The sequence below is a fragment of the Rhinoderma darwinii genome, chromosome 1 (genome assembly GCF_050947455.1).
Source record: "Rhinoderma darwinii isolate aRhiDar2 chromosome 1, aRhiDar2.hap1, whole genome shotgun sequence".
NCBI classification, from domain to species: Eukaryota; Metazoa; Chordata; class Amphibia; order Anura; family Rhinodermatidae; genus Rhinoderma; species Rhinoderma darwinii.
The window spans coordinates 491,048,667-491,073,863 of NC_134687.1; the positions used below are offsets into that span (position 1 = coordinate 491,048,667).

General features: G+C 41.9%; 1 protein-coding gene across 4 annotated transcripts in view; it reads right to left on the minus strand.

The window, feature by feature from the left end:
• TAOK3 (TAO kinase 3) overlaps positions 1-25,197 on the minus strand; it is a 280,331-nt gene that overhangs the window by 46,949 nt on the left and 208,185 nt on the right. For all 4 annotated transcript variants that reach the window (XM_075835361.1, XM_075835369.1, XM_075835388.1 and 1 more), the window contains one exon: positions 18,257-18,493. In XM_075835361.1, coding sequence (XP_075691476.1) covers positions 18,257-18,493 — 237 coding nt within the window. The remainder of the gene's footprint in view (positions 1-18,256; positions 18,494-25,197) is intronic.

Genomic DNA, 25,197 nt, shown 5'->3' on the forward strand with positions numbered 1-25,197 from the left:
CTGCTCAATTATGAAATTTATAGTCAAAACAATTAAAAGTAAAATGCTACATATAAGCTATATAGCGAACAGGTGAAAAAAACAACATTCCCCCTTATATTGCAGATGAATGGTAAAGTCTAAGAGCTGTTTGACAGCTGAGTGGGGAGACAGGTTCAGTGTATCCATGACAACAGCCTGAGCCCGATTGCTCCATTTCTGAACATTGTGTGCATAAGACACCTATGGTAGCAGGATAATAGGGTGTGCAAGTTTTGCTGAGTGGAGCATTCGTTTCACAAGCATCATTTATCATATTGGGAAGGGTGCTCGTCTTGCTTCATTTTGTTGGAATGAAAGCTGCAGAGACATGCATCACACAACACCAATGCAGCAGGCAAGACAGGTGTCTGGATTTTACTCTCTCACCGCTACTCCTCTGTATTAACAATAGGATGGACTTGTTCAATTTCACAGGAGGAAAACCACTACAATTCCAAACTTAGTGACTCCTCTACATCAATATTTGATGTTTTATGGGCGATGAGGATCTGCATGCATCATATTATTTCTATGTTCCCTTATTCTATGGAAGATCTCACATTCTAAAAGACAATTTTACCTCGTTTATCTCCGTAATCTCGCGAGATTTCGTATCCGTTGCTGGAATCTCACAGAAAAGATTCAGAAGTGTCAGGATTCTGAGTACACATGACGTCCAGGCTGGATGGTCATGTGTATTCATTATCAGGACACTGGATTAACGTTAATCAAGCAGAATCGCTGGGTATGTGGCTGCAGATCATCTTCTAGTAAGAACCCGATTCTGCTGTCTAAATGAATGGAGAGGAGAGCATGATGCCGATTGGTCAGCGTCATATACTCCTCTGTACAACGCCCACTTGGTAGAAAGTAAAAATACGCCCACTTGGGCATTAAGAAACTCGTTAGCATAAACCAAAATCGCCCCTAACGTTGTCAAAATAGATCGTTTTTTTTAAATTAAAAGCATTACTGTCACCTACATTATAGCGCCCATCTCCTTATGTGGGAGATAGGGCACTTATAATGTGTTGACAGAGCTCTTTAAAGGCGATTGTATTATGAATAAAAGCCCTTTCCATATGCACTATCAGGGTATATGGCTGCCATAGAGAGCACCCCCTCAACAAGCCAGAATGGAGGACTCCAGCCATCCATGTATTACATATCAATAGCTGCCAATTAATACTACATTTCCCCTGCCGTGGCTATTGTAGTCAGCCATTTTCTTAGAGCCAGGGATCAGCTGATCGCTGAGAGGGCTCCAAACGAGGGGGTTGTCTGATGAAACAACTCCTTTAAGATCTAATGGGTAAAAAATAAATAAAAAAGTGTGGGAGTCACATACACAAGACTGAGACATGAACCGAGTGGCCAAAGTGTTGCCCATAGCCTTAGTTTTCATGGAATCACTATAATGGGTTATTTTAGACACTATAGCCTTTAACACACGCAAAATAGCAATATTGAGGGTCCGAAATTACTATTAACCCCTTCAGTACATGGCAGAGTTTGGGCATTAAAGGGTTATTCTCAACTTAGACTTTTATGGTATATCCACAGGATATGCTATAAATGTCCGATAGTCGCGGGTCCCATATCTGTGACCCGCACCTATATTGAGAACGGGAGTCCATCTGAGGAGGCGGCCGCTGGAGAAAAAAATAGGTCCCTCCATTTTGTTCTATGGGAGCGCTATACAAGCGCTGTTCAGGATCCCAGTCTTTGAGCCAGAGCCAATGGAAAAAGCATTTATTTTTAGTCGACCCGATTATGTTGACCAATCAGAGATCAGTAGTCTGAAGGAATTAAAAAATACTGCAAGTTTTTATTTGTTTTCTTTACTTTCCTGCAGCTAAAAGAAAGACAACATACAAGGGGAGATAAATAATAATCTTTAATGTAGCTGCAAAAAGAAGAGCTGTATTTTAAAACAAATTGAGAGCAAGCAGTCAGGAAGGTGGAAAGACATCATAAAGCATGCTGGAACTGCAGTGCTTTCTGGGATATTAAAGCAAAAGTCCAACCCTGATAACATGTACAGTTGCTTCGCAGTGTTTAGCAGGGTTGAACAGCTACAGTGCCTTTCGAATGTATTCACCCACCTCAGTGCTTTTCCCATTTTGTTGTGATTTTTGGGAGGTTTATACCATGAGTTCCAGAACATGCCTAACACTTTTTTTTGTTTTTTTACTGTGACACAAACAAAAATTAAGACAAAAACCAGAGAACTTTAATGTGCATAAGTATTCACCCCCTTGGGGTATGTCTCTATTAGCATAGGACATCTAGGACACTGGGATTTTTGCCAAAAAAAAACAAAACGTCTCCAACTCCTTCAAGTGAGATAGGTTGCATAAGTGAACAGCAGTCTTCAAGTCATACCACAAATTATCAATTTTATTGAGGTCTGGACATGAGACTCGGCCATTCCAAGACATTGAAACCACTCCGGTGTACCTTTAGTAGTATGTTTAGGGTCATCGTCCTGCTGGAAGGTGAACCTCCATCTCGGTCTCAAATCTCTACAAGATTTACTCAAGAATTGCCCTATAGTTCCTGCCATCCATCTTTCCTTCAATCCTGACCAGTTTTCCAGTTCCTGCTGATGAAACGCTTCCCCACAGCACAATGCTGGCACCGCCATGCTTCACTGTGGGAATGGTGTACTTGGGGTGATGGGAAGTATTGGCTTTGCCCCAGACATAGCGTTTCCCATCATGGCCAAAAAAACTTAATTTCAATCTCATCTGACCAGAGAATTTTCTTTCATGTGGTTGGGGAGTCTGCCCCCTTCGGTTTAACGAACTTAAAACGTGTTTTCTTATAATTTCTTATAGCAATTGCTTTTTGTTTTTGAGCCACTCTCCCATAAAGCCCCGCTCTGTGGAGTGTACAGCTTAGAGTGGTCCTATAGACAGATACTGCCATCTCCGCTGTAGATCTTTGGAGCTCCTTCAGTGTTCCCTTTGGGGTCTTTAACCACTTCCCGCCGGATCACGTATATTAACGTCAATAAAAACGGTGTCTTACCGCATTTTGACGTTACTGTACATCATGGAGATGAAGCTGGCTCAGGAGCTGAGCCAGCGACATCACCGCCGGGTGACAGCTGTATGTTACAGCTGGCACCCTGAGGTATCGGCCAGGACCGGAGCTAGCCTCCGATCCGACCGATTAACCCCTCACATGCTGCGTTCAATAGAGATCGCAGCATGTGAGGAGTTTATAGCCACCGGCACCCCAGCAACGTGATCGCTGGGTTGCCGGTGGCTGCAAAGGCGATCGGAGGGCTAATGCTTACCTCCCGATCAGCCTGTAATGGAATCCTCCTATGCCCCGTCGTCGACGGGGCCCAGGAGGCTTCCGGTACCATCGGCGAGATGGCGCCGCCTCAGCTTCCGGCTCAGAAGCTGAGCTGGCGTCATCATCAGTGGGTGTCCGCTGTATGTTACAGCGGACACCCCGATCTATCGCCAGGAACCGGAGCTAGCTCCGATTCCTGCCATTAACCCCTTCGATGCAGCGATCCATTGTGATCGTTGCATCCTAGAGGTTTGTAGAAAATCGGCAGCCTTGCCATGCGATGGCAAGGCTGGCGACTGTTACTATGGCAACAGGAGCCCTAACAATGGACTCCTGTCTGCCATTACGTAAGCTGATTAGGCCCCGCCCAGAGGCGGAGCCTGATTGGCTTGCTGTCAGTGAACTGACAGTTCCAATACATTGCACTACATAGGTAGTGCAATGTATTAGAACATCAAACAAACAGTTGGATCTTCAAGTCCCCTAGTGGGACTAAAGAAAAGTGTAAAAAAAAGTGTAAAAAAAAAAAGTTAAAAAAAAGTAAAAATAAAAGTTGTAAAACATACAATAAAAGTTTCAAATAATAACACAAAACACAATTGCGCTTTTTCACTTATCAAGTCATTTATTATAGAAAAAAATAATAAAGCCATACATATTTGGTATCGCTGCGACCGTAACGACCTGAACTATAAAAATATGTTAATTATCCAGCGCAGTGAACGCCGTAAAAAAAAAACTCAAAAACACTGCCATAATTACTGTTTTTTTGGTCACGGTCTTCCAAAAATTGAAATAAAAAGTGATCAAAAAGTCGCATGTATCCAAAAATGGTACCGATAAAATCTATACCTCGTCTCGCAAAAAACAAGCCGTCACACAGCTCCATCGACGAAAAAATGTAAAAGTTATGGCTCTCACAACTTGGCAACAGAAAAAATACATTCTCTTTCCAAAAGTAATTTTATTGTGCAAAAAGTTATAAAAAAGTTCTATAAATTTGGGATCGCCGGAATCTTACTGACCCGCAGAATGAAGGTAACATGTAGTTTATAACGCATGTTGAACGCTGTATAAAAAAAAAACAACTAAAAAAACTATGGCAGAATTTCTGTTTTTTTTGTCACCTTGCCTCCCAAAAAAAGGATAACAAGTGATCAAAAAGTTGATTGTACCCCAATATGTACCAATAAAAGCTACAGCTCGTCCCGTAAACAAAGAGCCCTCATACCACTACGTCTATGAAAAAATAAAATAAGTTAAGGCTCCAATAATTCAGGAAAGAAAATTATCCAGTTGTGAAGGCCCGAGGGGAACGTTTCTTCTGTTTCAAAAGGCGATGTATCAAGGCACTAAAATTAGGGAACCAGGAAGGGGAGGGCCCAACCATATCCGCTGGAAGCGACGGTGCCCGTATTATACCAGGACAACGCTTTCCCGGCAAAATTCCCCAAACTGCAAAGGTGCGGAGTGTGGACCAAAAGGGGGATAAGGAAGGACGCCAGTTATCAGTGTGACACCGGCCTGTGCAGACAGGATCGATCACAGCGTAACACACATCTATGGATTATTTTATTATTTTTTTTACCTTATTATTATACCACCTGACTATGCCCCTGATGTACTCTGCCCAGCTCACATATGCCCCACATTATAAACGGAAACAACAGTGATACTCCAAACAAAACTATTACCAAGCAAATTCCATGCTCCAAAACTCAAATGGCGCTCCCACCCATCGGAGCCCTACAGTGTGCCCAAACAGCAGTTTCCTTCCACATATATGGCATCACCATACCCGGGAGAACCCTTTTAACAATTTTTGGGTGTGTGTCCCCAGTGGAACAACATATTTAACACTGAATTGGCATATCTAGGGAAAAATTTTAATTTGTACCTTCCGCAGCGCAATCATTTATGGAAAAGACACTTGGGGTGAAAATGCTCACTACACCCCTTAATAAATGCCTTGGGGGTGTAGTTTCCAAAATGGGGTCACTTCTCAGGGGTTTCTTTTATTATTTCACATCAAAGCCTCTGCAATTGTGAACCAATACTTTATATGTCGCCAAATTAGGCCTCAATTTTACATGGCACTCTTTCACTCCTGAGCCCTGTCGAATGTCCATGCAAAAGATTAGGGCCACATATAGGGTGATTCTAAAACAGGGAAACACCGCATAATAATTAGAGGGCTGTCTTGTTATGGTGGCACAAGCCGGGCACCACATATTGGCGTATCTAAGGAAAAATTCCCATTTTCATTCTCCCACATCGTGTGCACACGAATTTCTGCAAAACACCTGTGGGGTTAACATGCTCACTACACCCCTAGGTGAATACCTTGAGGGTGTTGTTTCCAAAATGGGGTCACTTCTGGGGGGGATCCACTGTTTTGGTCCCACAGGGACTTTGCAAATGCGACATAGCGCCCAGAAACCAAATGCAGCAAAATCTGTACACCAAAAGCAAATGGCGCTCCTTCCCTTCTGAGCCCTGCCGTGTGCCCAAACAGCATTTTATGACCACGTGTGGGGTATTGCCGTAATCCAGAGAAGTTGCTTTACAAACGTTGGGGTTCTTTTTTTCCCTTATTCAACTAATTATGGGGGTGAATACATATGACTGTAAAAGAAATATACACTACCGTTCAAAAGTTTAGGGTCACTTAGAACTTTCCTTATTTTTGAAAGAAAAGCACAGTTTTTTTCAATGGAGATAACATTAAATTAATCAGAAATACACTCTATACATTGTTAATGTGCTAAATGACTATTCTAGCTGCAAACGTCTGGTTTTTAAATGCAATATCTACATAGGTGTATGGAGGCCCATTTCCCGCAACCATCACTCCAGTGTTCTAATGGCACATTGTGTTTGCGAATTGTGTTAGAAGGCTAATGGATGATTAGAAAACACTTGAAAACCCTTGTGCAATTATGTTAGCACCGCTGTAAACAGTTTTGCTGTTTAGAGGAGCTATAAAACGGACCTTCCTTTGAGCTAGTTGAGAATCTGGAGAATCTGGAGACATTTGTGGGTTCGATTAAACTCTCAAAATGACTATTCCATGCGAGAAATTGCCAAGAAAGGGAAGATTTCCTACAACGGTGTGTACTACTCCCTTCAGAGGACAGCACAAACAGGCTCTAACCAGAGTAGAAAGAGAAGTGGGAGGCCCCGTTGCACAACTGAGCAACAAGACAAGTACATTAGAGTCTCTAGTTTGAAAAATAGACGCCTCACAGGCCCTCAACTGGCAGCTTCATTAAATAGTACCCGCCAAACGCCAGTGTCAACGTCTACAGTGAAGAGGCGACTCCGGGATGCTGGCCTTCAGGGCAGAGTGGCAAAGAAAAAGCCATATCTGAGACTGGCTAATAAAAGGAAAAGATTAATATGGGCAAAAGCACACAGACATTGGACAGAGGAAGATTGGAAAAAAGGGTTATGGACAGACGAATCGAAGTTTGAGGTGTTTGGATCACACAGAAGAACATTTGTGAGACACAGAACAACTGAAAAGATGCTGGAAGAGTGCCTGACGCCATCTGTCAAGCATGGTGGAGGTAATGTGATGGTCTGGGGTTGCTTTGGTGCTGGTAAAGTGGGAGATTTGTACAAGGTAAAAGGGATTTTGAATAAGGAAGGCTATCACTCCATTTTGCAACGCCATGCCATACCCTGTGGACAGCGCTTGATTGGAGTCAATTTCATCCTACAACAGGACAATGACCCAAAGCACACCTCCAAATTATGCAAGAACTATTTAGGGAAGAAGCAGGCAGCTGGTATTCTATCTGTAATGGAGTGGCCAGCACAGTCACCAGATCTCAACCCCATAGAGCTGTTGTGGGAGCAGCTTGACCGTATGGTACGCAAGAAGTGCCCATCAAAACCAATCCAATTTGTGGGAGGGGCTTCTGGAAGCATGGGTTGAAATTTCTCCCGATTACCTCAGCAAATTAACAGCTAGAATGCCAAAGGTCTGCAATGCTGTAATTGCTGCAAATGGAGCATTCTTTGACTAAAGCAAAGTTTGAAGGAGAAAATTATTATTTCAAATAAAAATCAATTTCTAACCTTGTCAATGTCTTGACTATATTTTCTAGTCATTTTGCAACTCATTTGATAAATAAGTGTGAGTTTTCATGGAAAACACAAAATTGTCTGGGTGACCCCGAACTTTTGAACGGTAGTGAGTGAGTGTATGTATGTATGTATATATATATGTATATGTATATGTATATGTATATGTATATGTATATATATATATATATATATATATATATATATATATATATATATATATATATATATATATAAAACACGCATCAAAACAGGAAAAACACAAAGGGGGTGAATACTTTTGCCAGGCAATGTACATTCATCAGCCCCAATAGAATTTACTTAATATGAGGTTAAAAGCAAACACTGCGATCCCATATGTGGTCATGAAGGTCTACTACCGCCTATCCCCAGTGGCAAGAGGTAGACGCTGCTACACTATGCCTGTAATTCGGCAGCGTGAAAGTGGATGGAGCGGGCTGGCACAATCGGTGATGTCACACGCTAGAATCCGCCCGCTGCTCCATTCTGAAGGTGGAAATGGAGCTACAGTGGGAGGCGACAACGGACGGACAGACATGGATGAACCGTACATGCTTAATACATTGAGGAAAACGTATGTATTCTATAAGAGACTCATTTTACCTTAATTTTGTAATGAAAATATACAAGCTTACTTATGTTTGCTAGTATATTGCACCTGTGCAAAAAATATGAACATTAGGGCATACCACTAATATGAACCAGTAGGATTTAATAAGAAACAGCCCTGGGGAACATTATCTGGTCCCAAGTTGCCTAAATAGCGACTTCGCGGCTAAAGATTACATATACCCCTTATACAGAGCAACAATAAGATTCTCCAAGCCAGGAGTAGACAAATGACTGTAGACATTAGCAGTCAGATAACAAGTACTACCATAGTCATCAATAAAAAACACCCCAAAAAGTTAGGCACCAGCAACATATTTTTAGGTGCATTGGCTCCTGGGATTTGACCAGCCCTGCCTATCAATTCTGTTTCTCTTCTTTTAACACTTTCCCGAGCTCCAAAGAATAATTTTTTTTAAGAAATCCCACTGTACAGGCATACACCCCTCGAGCACAGCTCTACTGAACTCCACACAGCTGAACTCCTCGGGCACAGCGCTACTTTAAGCGCTTAGCCAGGGGAAGCCACTAACACCACTGTCCATATATGGTCAGGGGTCTTCAACTATGGAGTACCTGGCCAGAGCATCTTAAGCACTCTGGCTGGGGACTCCTATCTTGGGAAAGCCCCTGACGTTACCGTTTATATATAGACAGTGATGTTAGGGGCTTTGTAACGCAAGAATCCCCAGCTAGAGCGTCAGCAATGCTCTGACTGGGGGTTCCGCTTCTAGAGTGAGCCCCTGACGTCACGGTTCATATATGGACCGGAATCCCGCGCCGAGCGCTACCTGATGGTCTCCCTGGGAATTACGGCCCTGGGAAAGCTCCTCAATATCGCGCGGTAAAAGTTTAGATTTTTCGGGATCCCTCAATATGGAATAGCATAGCTACATTTCATTCTCCAAACAAAAAAAAGTTTAAAGCCTACCGACGTGTACCAGCCCGACGGTGGCCAAGGCAGTGTATATCGAATGTGTAAGTGGTGTCAGTGCTGAATGCTTTTAGTGTGAAAGCAGATGTGTGTGGTATAGGTCTAATATGTAAACTACGTATATACCATATGTTATAATGTATGTGATGTGTATGCAGCATGTTTTATGTGTGTATAATGTGTGTAGTGTATGTACAAAATGTGAATGGTGCGTGTCTAAAGCGTGAGTCGATCTTACCTGCAAACGCTGATGCTGCTGCAGAATCAACTGTAGCCTCTGCTGCCGATGTGGCCGTCACGATGCAGGACCTGTGAGTGACGTCACAGATCTGCACTGTCACAAGCTGGGCGTTCTGAAGAGAAGAGGATGTTACTTCTCTTCACAGCGCCCAGCTAGTAAAAGTATTAAAAACGCCCCGATGTACGCACCTAATACACGCCCACTTGGACTTGTACTTTTAAACACACCCACTTGGACTTTTGCAAGCCTCATTTGCATAATTACAAAAATGGTCATAACTTGGCCAAAAATGCTCGTTTTTTTAAAATAAAAACGTTACTGTAATCTACATTGCAGCGCCTATCTGCTGCAATAGCAGATAGGGGTTGCAAAATCTGGTGACAGAGCCTCTTTAACCCCTTCCCGACATTTGACGTATGGATACGCCATGGAAAGCCAGTATCCATACGACAAGTGCTGGACACTGGCTCAGAAGATGAGTCGGTGCCATCATCGCCGGATCTCAGCGGTATCTTACAGCGGATATCCGGCTGTAAAGGCGGGGACCGAAATTAGCTTCGATCCCCGCCATTTAGCCCTTAAATGCAGTGCTCAAACATGATCGCTGCATTTAAGGTGTTTGCAGCTCATCGGAAACCCGGCAATGAAATTGCCGAGGTTCGTTCCGATAATGAAAGTGCCGGGGTTCCGGTGGCTGCAATGGCAACTGGAAGCCTAATACCGGCCTCCCGATCTGTCTAGCACGGAAGCCGTTCAGGACCCGCCCGGCGGTGGAGCCTGAACGGCTGCCGTAGACGCCAGCAAGATGGCGCCGGCTCAGGAGCTGAGCCGTCATTAGCGGAGGATGTCAGCTGTATGTTACAGCTGACATCCACCTGTAACGTCAGTAACCAGAGCTAGCTCCGATCCCTGCCATTAACCCCTTAGATTCAGCGATCGCTGCATCTTAGCGGTGGCTAGCAGATCGCCAGCCCTGACAGGCAATCAGGACTGGCGACTGCTGCTATGGCAACAGGAGACCCTATGGCCTCCTTCTCTGCCATTACAGAAGCCGATTAGGCCCGACTGGGAGGCGAAGCCTAATCGGCTTGCTGTCAGTGAATAACGGACAGATCTAATACATTGCACTACGTAGGCAATGCAATGTATTAGAAAAAAAAGTGGAAAAAAAAGAGTGAAAAATAATAATTTGAAAACACAAACGTTTCAAGTAATAAAATAAAACACAAACGCCCTTTTCCCTTATCAAGTCGTTTATTCTATGAAAAAAATAAATAAACCATACGTATTTAGTATCGCCGCGACCGTTATGGCCTGAGCTGTAAAAATATATTATTTATTGCACACGGTAAAAAACCACATATAAAAAACTACACCAGAATCTCTGTTTTTTGGTCACTTTGCCCTACAAATATTGGAATAAAAAGTGCTCAAAAAGTCGCACGTATCCAAAAATGGTACCTATAAAAACTATAGCTCGTCTCGCAAAAAACAAGCTGTCATACAGCTCCGTCGACGAAAAATTTAAAATTTTATGGTTCTCACAACTTGGCGACAGACAAAATACATTCTTTTTACAAAAGTAATTTTATTGTGCAAAATGTTGTAAAACATAAAAAAGTGCTATAAATTAGGTATCGCCGGAATCGTACTGACCCGCAGAATAAAGTTAACATGTAATTTATAATGCATAGTGAACGCTGTATATATAAAAAAAACTATGCCAGAATTGCGTTTTATTGGCTACCTGGACTCCCAAAAAATAGTATAAAAAGTGATCAAAAAGTCGCATGTACCCCAAAATGGTACCAATAATAACTACAGCTCGTCCCACAAAACAACAGCCCTCATACCACTACATCTATGAAAAAATAAAATTTGTTAAGGCTCCAACATGTCAGGAAAGAAAAATATGCAGTTCCGAAGGGAACATTTCTTCTGTTTCAAGAGGAGATTTATCAAGGCACTAAAATTAGGGAACCAGGAAAGTTAGGGCCCAAACATATCGGCTGGAAGCGACGGTGCCTGTATTATACCAGGACAACACTTCGCACCTTTGCAGTTTGGGGAATTTTGCTGGGGACTGTTGACCAAAAAGGAGATAAGGAAGGACACCATTTATCAGTGCGACACCGGCCTGTGCAGAAAGGATTGTGTCACTGCGTAACACACATTTAGGGTATGTTCACACGAGGTCATTACGTCCGTAATTGACGGACGTATTGCGGCCGCAAGTACCGGACCGAACACAGTGCAGGGAGCCGGGCTCTACCATCATAGTTATGTACGATGCTAGGAGTCCCTGCCTCGCTGACGGACAACTGTCCCGTACTGTAATCATGTTTTCAGTACGAGACAGTTGTCCGGCAGCGAGGCAGGGACTCCTAGCATCGTACATAACTATGATGCTAGGAGCCTGGCTCCCTGCACTGTGTTCGGTCCGGTACTTGCGGCCGAAATACGTCCGTCAATTACGGACGTAATGACCTCGTGTGAACATACCCTTATGGATCATTGTATTGTTTTTTTTACCCCAGTATTATACCACCTGATTATGCACCGGATATACTCTGCACAGCTTACATATGCCACCACATTATAAACGGAAACACCAGCAACACTCAAACAAAACTACTACCAAGCAAAATCCACCCTCCAAAAGCCAAATGGCGCTCCCTCCCCTCTGAACCCTACAGCATGCCCACACAGCAGTTTACTTTCACATATATGACATCGTCATACCTGGGAGAACCCTTTTAGCAATTTCTGGGGTGTGTGTCTCCAGTGGCACAAGCTGGACACAACATATTTGCCACTGAAATAGTATATCTAGGGAAAAATATAAATTTTTAATTTGCACCATACGCAGCGCATTCATTTATGGAAAAGACCTGTGGGGTGAAAATGCTCACTACGCCCCTTAATAAATGCCTTGAGGCGTGTAGTTTCCAAAATGGGGTCACTTCTCAGGGGTTTCTTTTATTATTTATCTGAGCCCTGCAATTGTGAACCAATACTTTGTAAATCGCCAAATTAGGCCTCAACTTCACATGGTACTCTTTCACTCCTGAGCTCTGTCAAATGTTAGGGAAAAAGATTAGGGTCACATGTAGGGCGTTTCTAAAACCGGGAAACAGCATAATAATTAGAGAGCCGTCTTGTTATGGTGGCACAAGCCGGGCACCACATATTGGCATATCTATGGAAAAAATACCATTTTCACTCTGCAATTTAACTGAAGAGATAGAAGGTCAAATATATAAACAAATGGAGCGGGCTGCACAGGCGGGTACTGTTGTGATAATGGGAGATTTTAATTATCGGGATATTAATTGGTGTCATGGTTCGCTTCAACTGCAAAGGGGAGACATTTCCTCAACCTGTTGCAGGAAAATTTTATGTGCCAGTTTGTGGAAGACCCGACTAGAGGTGAAGCTCTGTTGGATCTAGTCATTTCTAATAATGCAGATCTTGTTGGGAATGTCAATGTTCGTGAAAACCTCGGTAACAGTGATCATAATATAGTTACATTTTACCTATACTGTAAAAAACAAACGCAGGCTGGGAGGGCAAAAACATTTAATTTTAAGAAAGCCAATTTCCCCAGGATGAGGGCGGCAATTCAGGATATAGACTGGGAAGAACTAATGTCAAATTATGGGACAAATGATAAATGGGAGATTTTCAAATCTACTTTGGGTAATTATAGTGCAAAATGTATTCCTACAGGTAACAAGTATAAACGACTCAAATTAAACCCCACATGGCTTACACCTTCTGTGAAAGGGGCAATACATGACAAAAAAAGGGCATTTAAAAAATACAAATCTGAGGGTACATTGCAGCCTTTGTAAAATATAAAGAGCTTAATAAAATCTGTAAAAATGTAATAAAATCAGCAAAAATACAAAATGAAAGGCAGGTGGCCAAGGATAGTAAAACAAATCCTAAAAAATTCTTCAAGCATATAAATGCAAAAAAGCCCAGGTCTGAACATGTAGGACCCTTAGATAGTTGTAATGGGGAGTTGGTCACAGGGGATCAAGAGAAGGCAGAGTTACTAAATGGGTTCTTCCGCTCTGTATATACAACAGAAGAAGGAGCAGCTGATGTAGCCGCTGCCGGTGCTGTTAATATATCAGTTGATATACTGAATTGGATGAATGTAGATATGGTCCAAGCTAAATTAAATAAAATAAATGTACACAAGGCCCCGGGACCAGATGGGTTACACCCTAGAGTTCTTAAAGAGCTTAGTTCAGTTATTTCTGTCCCCCTCTTCATAATATTTAGAGAGTCTCTCATGAGTGGTATAGTGCCAAGGGACTGGCGCAGGGCAAATGTGGTGCCTATTTTCAAAAAGGGCTCTAGGTCTTCGCCGGGTAATTATAGACCAGTAAGCTTAACATCAATTGTGGGGAAAATGTTTGAGGGGCTATTGAGGGACTATATACAGAATTATGTGTCAATAAATAGTATTATAAGTGACAGCCAGCACGGTTTTACAAAGGACAGAAGCTGTAAAACCAACCTGATTTGTTTTTATGAAGTGGTAAGCAGAAGCCTAGACAGAGGGGCCGCTGTGGATATAGTGTTTTTGGACTTTGCAAAGGCATTTGACACTGTCCCTCATAGACATCTAATGGGTAAATTAAGGACTATAGGTTTAGAAAATATAGTTTGTAATTGGATTGAGAATTGGCTCAAGGACCGTATCCAGAGAGTTGTGGTCAATGATTCCTACTCTGAATGGTCCCCAGTTATAAGTGGTGTACCCCAGGGTTCAGTGCTGGGACCACTATTATTCAACTTATTTATTAATGATATAGAGGATGGGATTAATAGCACTATTTCTAATTTTGCAGATGACACCAAGCTATGCAATATAGTTCAGACTATGGAAGATGTTTGTGAATTGCAGGCAGATTTAAACAAACTAAGTGTTTGGGCGTCCACTTGGCAAATGAAGTTTAATGTAGATAAATGTAAAGTTATGCATCTGGGTACGAAAAACCTGCAAGCATCATATGTCCTAGGGGGAGCTACACTGGGGGAGTCAATTGTTGAGAAGGATCTGGGTGTACTTGTAAATCATAAACTAAATTTCAGCATGCAGTGTCAATCAGCTGCTTCAAAGGCCAGCAAAATATTGTCGTGTATCAAAAGAGGCATGGACTCGCGGGACAGGGAGGTAATATTACCACTTTACAAAGCATTAGTGAGGCCTCATCTAGAATATGCAGTCCAGTTCTGGGCTCCAGTTCATAGAAAGGATGCCCTGGAGTTGGAAAAAATACAAAGAAGAGCAACGAAGCTAATAAGGGGCATGGAGAATCTAAGTTATGAGGAAAGATTAAAAGAACTAAACCTATTTAGCCTTGAGAAAAGACGACTAAGGGGGGACATGATTAACTTATATAAATATATGAATGGCGCATACAAAAAATATGGTGAAATCCTGTTCCATGTAAAACCCCCTCAAAAAACAAGGGGGCACTCCCTCCGTCTGGAGAAAAAAAGGTTCAACCTGCAGAGGAGACAAGCCTTCTTTACTGTGAGAACTGTGAATCTATGGAATAGCCTACCGCAGGAGCTGGTCGCAGCAGGGACAGTAGATGGCTTTAAAAAAGGCTTAGATAATTTCCTAGAACAAAAAAATATTAACTGCCATGTGTAGAAATTTTTTACTTCCCCTTTCCCATCCCCATCCCTTGGTTGAACCTGATGGACATGTGTCTTTTTTCAACCGTACAAACTATGTAACTATGTAATATCGAGTGCACACTAATTTCTACAAAACACCTGCGGGGTTAACATGCTCACTACACCCCTCAATGCATTTACCTAGGTGTGTAGTTTCCAAAATGTGGTCACTTCTGGCGGGGCTTCCACTGTTTTGGTCCTACAGGTGCCCAGAAACCAATCCAGCAAAATCTGCACTCCAAAAGCCAAATGCTGCTCCTTCCCTTCTGAACCCTACTGTGTGCCCAAACAGCAGTTTATGACCACATATGGGGTATAGCCGTACTCTGGAGAAATTGCTTTACAAATGTTGGGTTATTTTTTTCCTTTATTTGTTGAGAAAATGAAAAATTTTGAGCTAAAGCTAAGCCTTATTGAAGAAAAGGGATTGTTTTTATTTTCACTGCCCAATTCTAATAAATTCTATGAAACATCTGTGGGGTCAAAATTCTCACTACACCCCTAGATGAATTCCTCAAGGGTTGTAGTTTCCTAAATGGAGTAACTTTTTGGGTGTTTTCATTGTTTTGTCCTCTCAGGTGATTTACAAATGTGACATGTCCTCCGCAAACCATTCCTGCTAAATGTGATCTCCAAAAGCCAAATGGCGCTCTTTCCCTTCTAAGCCGTGCCGTGTTTCCAATCAGCCGTTTATGACCACATGTGGGGTATTGTTTTACTCGGGAGAAATTGCTTTACAAAATTTTGCGGTGCTTTTTCTCCTTCAGTCCTTGTGGAAATGAGAAAAAAATTAGCTAAACCTACATTTCCTTTGAAAAAAATTTAGATTTTAATTTTCGCTGCCTACTTCCAATAATTTCTGCAAAACCTGTGCAGTCAAAACGCTCAATATACCCCTAGATAATTTCCTTAATGGGTGTAGTTTCCAAAATGGGGTCCCTTGTGGGGGGTTTCCACTGTTTTGGCACCGCAAGAGCCCTTCAAACCGGACATGGTGCCTAAAAGATTTTCTAATAAAACTAAGGCCCCAAAATCCACTAGGTGCTCCTTTGCTTCTGAGGCCGGTGCTTCAGGCCAGTAGCACGCTAGGGCCACATGTGGGCTATTTCCTAAAACAATAAATATTGAGTTGCATTTCTCTGGTAAAACTTTGTGTTACAAAAAAAATGGATTAAAAACGAATTTCTGCAAAAAAAATATGAAATTTGTAGATTTCACCTCTACTTTGCTTTAATTCCTGTGAAACGTCTAAAGGGTTTCTAAATACGGTTTTGAATACTTTGAGGGGTAACGTTTTTAAAATGGGGTGACTTATTGGGGGTTTCTAATATATAAGGCCCTAAAAGCCACTTCACATCTGAACTGGTGCCTGAAAAAATAGCCTTTTGAAATTTTCTTGAAAATGTGAGAAATTGCTGTTAAAGTTCAAAGCCTTGTAACGTCGTAGAAAAATAAAAAGATGTTCAAAAAACTATGCCAATCTAAAGTAGGAATATGGGGGATGTTAATTAGCAACAATTTTATGTGGTATAACTGCCTGTCTTACAAGCAGATACATTTAAATTGAGAGAACTAATTTTTCGCTAAATTTTTGTGTTTTTCACAATTAAATACTGAACGTATCGAGCAACATGAAGTCCAATGTGTCACGAGAAAATCTCAGAATCGCTTGGATAGGTAAAAGCATTCCGAAGTTATTACCACATAAAGTAAAACATGTCAGATTTGAAAAATGAGGCTCCGTCAGGAAGGTCAAAAGTGGCCTAAGAGGGAAGGGGTTAAAGGGGTTTTCCAATCATTAAAAATTGATGGTCTATCCTCAGGATAGGTCTTTAATAGCTGATCGGCTGGAGTCCATCTCTTGGGTTCCCCGCCGACAAGCTGTTTGAAGCGGGTGTAGCTTTCTATTTACAGTCACTTCAATGGGAGAAGGCTGCAATACTGTCAATCACCGCTGCATCGACGATTCAGTGAGCAAGTAGAAATGAAGGGGGGTGCAGCGCTCGTACAGCACGCACCCACTTCAAAACAGCTGATCGGCGGGGGTCCCGGGAGTCAGACCCCGACCGATCAGCTATTGATGGCCTTTCCAGGGTCTGGAAACCCCCTTTAATACGAAGTTAAGCTACATATGTACAGACATATCCACGTAGATATATATTTGACTGTAATTTGTTGCCTTTTAAGTCAAAGTATCTTTGCGGATACACTTCTTCATTCAGTCTTTCCTGCTGCTAGTTCATACTTGCAATCCTCTGTCTTGTCAGTCTAACTGGCCAGATGTCTTGAAGTTATATTTGACTGATCTCAGACTCCTTTTTTTTCTTCACATTCAATCCATTGACAAATCCTGTTAACTTCACCTGAAAAAAAACCCTCGTATCCATCCATACCTACCTCACCACAGACACTACTAAAACACTAAATTCAGGCCCTAATAATTTCTTACCTAGACTACTGTAACTCACTACTAACTGGCATTCTACTTAATGGCACCACTTCAATACATCATGAATGCAGCAGCCAGGTTGATCGTTTTGTCTCTCTTATATTAATACCTCTGCTCTCGGTTGTTCATTACACTGGTTAAAGGTTTCTTGTAGAATCACATTAAAAAAAAAAGCTATCCTCGTATACAAAGCTCTTTACAATGCTGAACCATCATGCGGTTTCACTCTCCATCTCCCAACCTACTTGTGCTCTTCGCTAATCTCCTTGCTCTCCTGTCTTCTCCCGTGCTGCACCCATTCTAAAGGATTTATCGCCCCAGCCCATTTGACTTGCTCCTAACACTTCCAGTTTTCAGGCTGCTTAAAAACTAATTTCATCAAGAAGGCTTATATCACAAAACCAAAGTTGATGGCCCATACACAACATGACCTGGTTGCAGATATCGCCACTCTGCCATGTCCTCAACTAGCTAAACTTCTCACATCACTTTAGCCAGTATCTGAGCCAACACTGCTATAGGTGACTGGTTTGTGCACCTTTATTTAGATTCCCCTTGCTAACACAACTGGCTGGTCCCCTGGATAAAATTAACACCATGTACCTATTATGTCACTTTTCCTATTCTATTTAGATTGTAAGCTCTGATGGCCAGGGGCCTCTTATTCCTTTGTCTCATTTTGTTCATTCGTTTTTACTTTTCACTTGTCATTTAACTTATTGGTTACTTCCCGAATTGTAAAGTGGTGCGTAATGTTGGCACTGTAAGATTATTATTATACCAATATGCTCTCACAAAAGCATGACATTCTATTAGTGTCAAAGAGGATTTTTACCTCAATATGTTTTATAAAACATCTTTATGACCAAACGCTCCCTTTTACCTCTTTATCCATGCCTACGATTTGCCTCTTGGAAAGCTTTTCCAGCTCGATGGACGCGTTGTTGGCATGAGTCTCCACCTCCTTCTGCAGCTTAAGGCGGTGCTCGTCCATCTCAGCCTTCAGCTTATTCTCCAGGGCGATCAGCTGCTTCTGGTGCTGGCGCCGCATCCGCTTATATCCTGACATCTGTTCCCGCAACTCGTTCTCCTGCTCATGCTCATGGATCTGCCTTGTAACCTATGAACAGAACCAGAGTTTACCTTTAAAATTCTATAAGGATGCAAACATTTTAGGATTAGTCCTTTTTCAAACATGAGGGTGAGATTTGAGATGGAAAGAGGGCTTCAGTACCAGGACCCAACAAGAAACAGCTGAACAGTCCACAGTAAAACATTGACTCAAGTTCTAGCAAATGTTATATTCATAGACATACAAGACAATATTTTTTGCCTTAGGGTTCCTTTAAGACAAGGATCAGCCATCAAAAGAGAAAAACCAAATCTTATGCACAAAAACCCAGCAAAAGTCATCTATTACACAGAGTACAATTCTTCAAATGCCAAAGGTTACTGTATTGCGCCAAAAATTAAGTTCATACTTCGCACAGGAACTTTCTCTACAATTTCATGACTATTTAAGACCATCAATTTTAAAAACACTTAACTTTCAGCATTTTATCTGCCACATCTCAATTTCATTGTTTGCACTAAAAGTCACCAAACACTAGCAAAAAACTAAGCATACTCTTAGGACCTGTTCACATCAGCATTGGCTTTCCGTTGAGGGGTTCCGTCTGAAGTTTCCGTCGGGAGAACCCCTCAACGGAATGGCAAACGGAAACCTTAGCTTCCGTTTGCATCCCCATTGATATCAATGGGGACGGAAACATTGCTAATGGTTTCCGTTTGTCATCATTCTGTGAGGTTTCAGTTTTTTTGACGGAATGAATAGCTCAGTCGATGGAAACCTCCGAGGGATCCCTTTAACGGAAAGCCAACGCTGATGTGAACAGGCCCTTACTTACATACACTATACAAAACCAATATACACAAAGAAACCCCAAAAAATTCTAGAATATATGTTTGTGTAAAAAACAAAAAAAACTGTGTTGGCCCCATCATAACACAAGAGTATAAGGTCTCGAGCTACTGGATTTTTGCCTTTGGTAAAACACAGTCAGAAATTACAACTTTAGACCTAATAGCGAATAGAAATCTAAAAAAGGGGACCTTTGCATAATTTTGTAGCTTTGATTTCTTTTGCAACTTACGGACAGGCAAACTTTCCATGTTGGACAGTTTTCTTGGCCAATTCTCTGGTCTCCCGCTTTTTAAATAAGAAGTGCCACTCATCTTTTCCCCAAATTATATAGCATGCACATCCGCTGTAGGCGCATGTTTGCAGGTCAATGTCTGTTTTATAAACTCTGAATAAGGCCACTTTCATACTACAGTATTTAGGTCAGTATGTTGCACCAGGAGTGGGACATAAACAGAAAAAGTATTATGGAAAGATTTGCACCTCTTCTGTGTTTTGAATCCACTCCTGTTTCTGGCTTACAAATACTGATCCAAAATACTCGCCAACACACACTTGTGTGAAAGAGACCCAACTCCTAGTCATCAAAGCAGAAAAATGAGAAGTCTTAGGCTATGTTCACACGGAGTATTTTGGGGGAGGAATATCTGCCTCAAAGCTCCAAACGGAATTTTGAGGCAGATATTCCTCCCCCAAAATACTCCGTGTGAATAGCAATTATCGCGCCGTTTTTCGCCCGCGGCCATTGAGCGCCGCGGGCATAAAACACGCTTTCTCCTGCCTCCCATTGAAGTCAATGGGAGGTCGGAGGCGGAAGCGCCCGAAGATAGGGCATGTCGCTTCTTTTTCCCGCGAGGCAGTTTTACTGCTCGCGGGAAAAAGACGCCGACGCCTCCCATTGAAATCAATGGGAGGCGTTCTCGGGCCGTTTCTGCCGAGTTTTGCGGCGCGGTTTCCGCGTCAAAAAACTCGGCAAAAGACCCCGTGTGAACATAGCCTTAAAGTTTACCTGTAAATTTAAAATATATCCCTTTTTACACAGCTTATTAAAATATAACTGAATACACTAGAACTATTTCATGATGCAAACACGTCCTTACTTTTGGAAACGTGCAGGCGTTGCATTCGGTAACGCACTGCAGGAAGCTCACCAAACACATTTGCAAACAATTTCTAGCATTCGACAACACAAATCGAAGTACTCGACAGTACCGTTTATGGGTTGTCTCTTTAGAACTGAAATAGAGAATCAATGGAAAAACAAGAACGCATTCAGTCACCAACTACTGGGAAGGCAAAATGTCACACATGGTCACATAAGAACCCCTGGCATGCGTTTAACTGCTGTGATCTTGAGCATGCATGAACGATCACTTCACTGTAGTGAAACTAAAGGTTTGCTAAGGCCGCATGCACACGACAGTATTTTATATCAGTAATTATAGACCCATTCATTTCTATTGGACACGGAGACCTTTCAGTATGTTTAGGCCACACACGACCGTATTTTTTGCCTGTAAATACGGGTCCTTTGTCCCACGTTTTTAACCTTTATTTACGGACCCGTGCCCGTAAATACGGGTCCGTTGTCATCCGTATTCTACCCGTATTTACGGAGCCGTAAAAAAAGGGGGGCTGGAAATGTCACAAACCCCTTAAAAGGATCACATAATCGCTCAGACATTTTCTCTGCTTCTCTTTATTCAAAAATGTAAATCCCCTGACGTCACCCGTCGACAACGCTCCTGTAATTATGGGTGCACACACGTAGCCACCCGTAATTACGGGAGCCCCATAGACTTCTATGGGCCTGCCCGTGCCGTAATTACGGCCTGAAATAGGACACGTTCTATATTTTTCAATGGCCCGGGCATCTTCCTATACGCAAATGGGAAGATACCCGTGGCCAATAGAAGTCTATGGGCCCGTAATTACGGCCGTTTTTACAGTCGTGTGCATGGGGCCTTACTGATGGGTGTCCATGATGAATAAATTATAGAACCTGTCCTATTCTGGTCAGTAATTACGGCAAGGATTCTCCAATAGAAGGCTATGGGAGCTTCTGTAAATACGGACGGCAACTGATGTGCATCCGTAAACCGTCTGTACTTACGGAAGCATTGCTAGGCAACATGTTGATGACTATTTGCAACCTCCCTCTTTTTGTAAGGATCCGTATATACGGATTGTATTTACGGACACCCTTCCGCATGTACGGATGCCTACTGATCCGTATTTACGGTCAGTATTTCGGGATAGATGAAAATACTGTCGTGTGCATGGGGCCTAACTCTGAATGGATGAGTGCTGTACTTCTTGACAGCACAAGAGAAAATGTTTTTTTTTTTAAAAAAACACCAAAAAACGGATATTGCTGCACCCTTTTAAAAAGGAATGGACACTTGCGGTCAGGAAATAAATAGGTTGGTGTGACAGCGTGTCAAAAAGCGAACGTTCGCTAAACCTTGTATGTTTACATGGATGAAGCACAAATGTAAAACCATTATTTGCTCTTACCCTGACTCTCCACTGCAGCTTTGAAGAGAAAAAAATAAAATAACTGAGCATTACCATGCCACAGCAATCAGAATGTCCAAAGATTTTAGCTATGCTAAATCTCAAATGATAAAAGAATAGTGATTTTACTTGTCATGGTACTCCTGACCTCAGCCATCTCTAAATCTACTCATTCCTGACACATACGATCAAATAATACTGGTGGACAGTGAGACATTGTGTAGTGATATTGACAGCACATTACATATTGCTGTACTTTGTAACATGCTGTCTACTGGGTCTGACTATTACAAATAAAATGCAATTGCAAAAAAAATAGGACTGCAAGCATTTAGATTGCATTCTTTCATTAAAGGGATTGTATAGCAATAGAAAAACAGTGCCAAAAAGAGTGGCACAGCAGTTCAGAGGTTGTGTGTGGTATTGCAGCTCAGTTCCAACCCATGGACAGGTGTGGAAGTGTTTCTGGGTGAAAGAAGCCTTGTTTTTCTAATCCTGTATAATCCCTTTAAATCTATAAAACTTGTTTTCCCTTGTATTTTGTATATTAATACAAGGGTCTTTATGATTATTTAACAGAAAGGAAGTTGGAAAGCTAAGATTCTCAGCAAACTAATATATATTCCCATCTAAAGAACAATTGTGTTATTGTTTTTACTCCTTGGCTTGCCTTATTTTGTGACATCTGTAACCACCTGATTCTATCCATTTCAAGCAACAGAAGAGTCTTGCCTCTATTAGGGCCTGTTCACATCAGCGTTGCCCTTCAGTTGAGGGGTTCCGTCGGAGCTTTCCGTCGGGGGAACCCCTCAGCGGAAACGCAAACCATAGCTTCCGTTTGCATCACCATTGATCTCAATGGTGACGGATACTTTGCTAATGGTTTCGGTCTGTGACCGTTCCGTAAGGGTTCAGTTTGACAATCAATAGCGCAGTCGACTGCAGAAAATCTCATGTCCACGCTGCGGAAAAAAACTGCAGCGTAAACATTAATTGACCGGTGGTGCCTTATTTAACCCCTAGGCGCACCACGACGCAACTGTAGCCGCTGCACGCGGTCGGCGATCGTTTGCACCGGGAACCGGGAAGTCAGCTGTCTCTCCACTGTTGCCGATCAGCGGCTTATTTCCACTAATTTCGGCAATTAACGCCTTAAATGCGGTGATCGATTCCAATCGCCACATTTCAGGGGTTTCTAGCACATCGGCAGACCTCACAATGAAATCGTGAGGTTTGCAGATGGCTAGCATGGCGATTGGAGGCCAAGTAATGGCCTCAGTGTCTGCCATGTATGGAAGCCTATCAGGACCAGCCTCCTGATAGACATCCTGTCAGAGTGACAGGACGTCACTGCCGTTCTCGATGCACACTTTCGGTGACAGTCTGCATCAGGAACCGGGACGTCAACTGTCCCTGACAGCTGACACTCCACTGTTGCCGATCAGCGGCTCATTGCTGCTGATTTTGGCAATTAACCCGTTAAATGCGGAGCTCGATTGCGATCTCCGCATTTAGGGGGTTTGTAGCACATCAGCAGCCCCCATGCAGTTGTGGGGGCTGCTGATGCTTGTGATGGCACCCGGGGGCCAGACAACGGCCCCCGGGTCTGCCATGTATGCAAGCCTCTAAGGATCAGCCTCTGGCTGGTCCTCGTAGACTAACTGTCAGAGTGGCTGTGACGTCACACTGACAGTTGGAATACGTTACACTACCTAGGTAGTGTAATGTATTCTAGCAGCGATCAGAGCTGCAGGTCAAAAAAAGAAAGTGTAAAATGTAAAACAAAAAGTAAAAAAAAAAAAGTTAATAAAAATGTTTTACAAAATAGTAAAAATAAAAGATTTTTTTCCCCATAATAAGTATTATAGGAAAAAATGAAAACGTTTTAAAAAAAAAAAAAACACAGTACACATATTTGGTATCACCGCGTTCGTAACGACCCAATCTATAAAACTATAATGTTATTTTTACCGCACGGTGAACGCCACAAAAAAAACTAAAAACAATGCCAGAATTACTATTTTTTGGTCACCATCCCTCCCAAAAGATAGAATAAAAAGTGATCAAAAAGTCGCATGTACCCCAAAATAGTACCAATAAAAACTACAACCCATCCCGCAAAAAACAAGCCCTTACACAGCTTTTTTTTTTACTTAAAAATAAAAAATTTACGGCTCTCAGAATATGGTGAAACAGAAAATAAATTTTATAAAGAAGTGATTTCATTGTGCAAACGCTGCAAAACATAAAAAAAACTATATACATATGGTATCGCCATAATCGTACTGACCCGCAGAATAAAGTAAAATTGTCATTTATAGCGCATTATGAACGCCGTAAGAAAGAATTTAAACCACCAAAATCACTTTTTTGGTCACCAAAGCTCTAAATAAAATGTAATAAGTGATCAAAAAGTTGTATGTACCAAAAAACGGTACAAAAAAAACAAAACTAGAGCTCGTCCTGGCAAAAATAAGCCGTCACACCGCTCAATGGACAAAAAAAAAAAAGTTATGGCTCTCAGAATGTGTTGATATAAAACAATTTTTTTTTAACAAATAGTTTTATTCTTTGAAAAAGTAGTAAAATATAAAAAAAAACTATATACATTTGGTATCACCGTGAGTGTATTGACCCGCAGAATAAAGTTAAGTTGAGGTTTTTACCGCACGGTGAAAGTGGTAAAAACGAAACCCAAAAAGCAATGGAGGAATCACAGTTTTCTCCAATTTCACCCCGCAAAAAAAATTTTTCCCCGGTTTCCCAGTACATTATATGGTACTTTATATGGTGTCAATAGAAACTACAACTCTTCCCGCAAAAAAATAAGCCCTCACACCACTCTATTCATGGAAAAATAAAAAAAAGTGATCGCATTTGGAAGGCGTGGCGTGAAAAACTAAAATGGAAAAGCAAAAAAGGATCAGTCCTGCAAAGGTGAATTCATTTCTATTAAGAAAAATAAATTATTACCACATGTGGGATATAGCCGTACTCGGGAGAGTTTGTGTTACAAATTTAGGGGGGCTTTCTCCTTTCTCCCTTGTGAAAATTAATAACTTCAACATTTTAGTGGACAAAAATGTTTATATTCATTTTCACGGCCTAATTCTACTAAATTCTGCAAAAAACCTGTGTGGTATAAATGCTTACTAAACCCCTAGAAAAATTCCTTGAGGAGTATAGTTTCCCAAATGGAGTCACTTTTGGGGTGTTTCCACGGTTTTGGTCCCTGCAGGGCGTTGCAAACGCGACATGGCACTAAAAACCAATCCAGCAAAATCTGCGCTCCAAATTCCAAATGGCGCTCCTTCCCTTTTGAGCCCTGCTGTGGGTCCAAACATCAGTTTATTAGCACATATGGGATATTTCCGTAATCGGGAGAA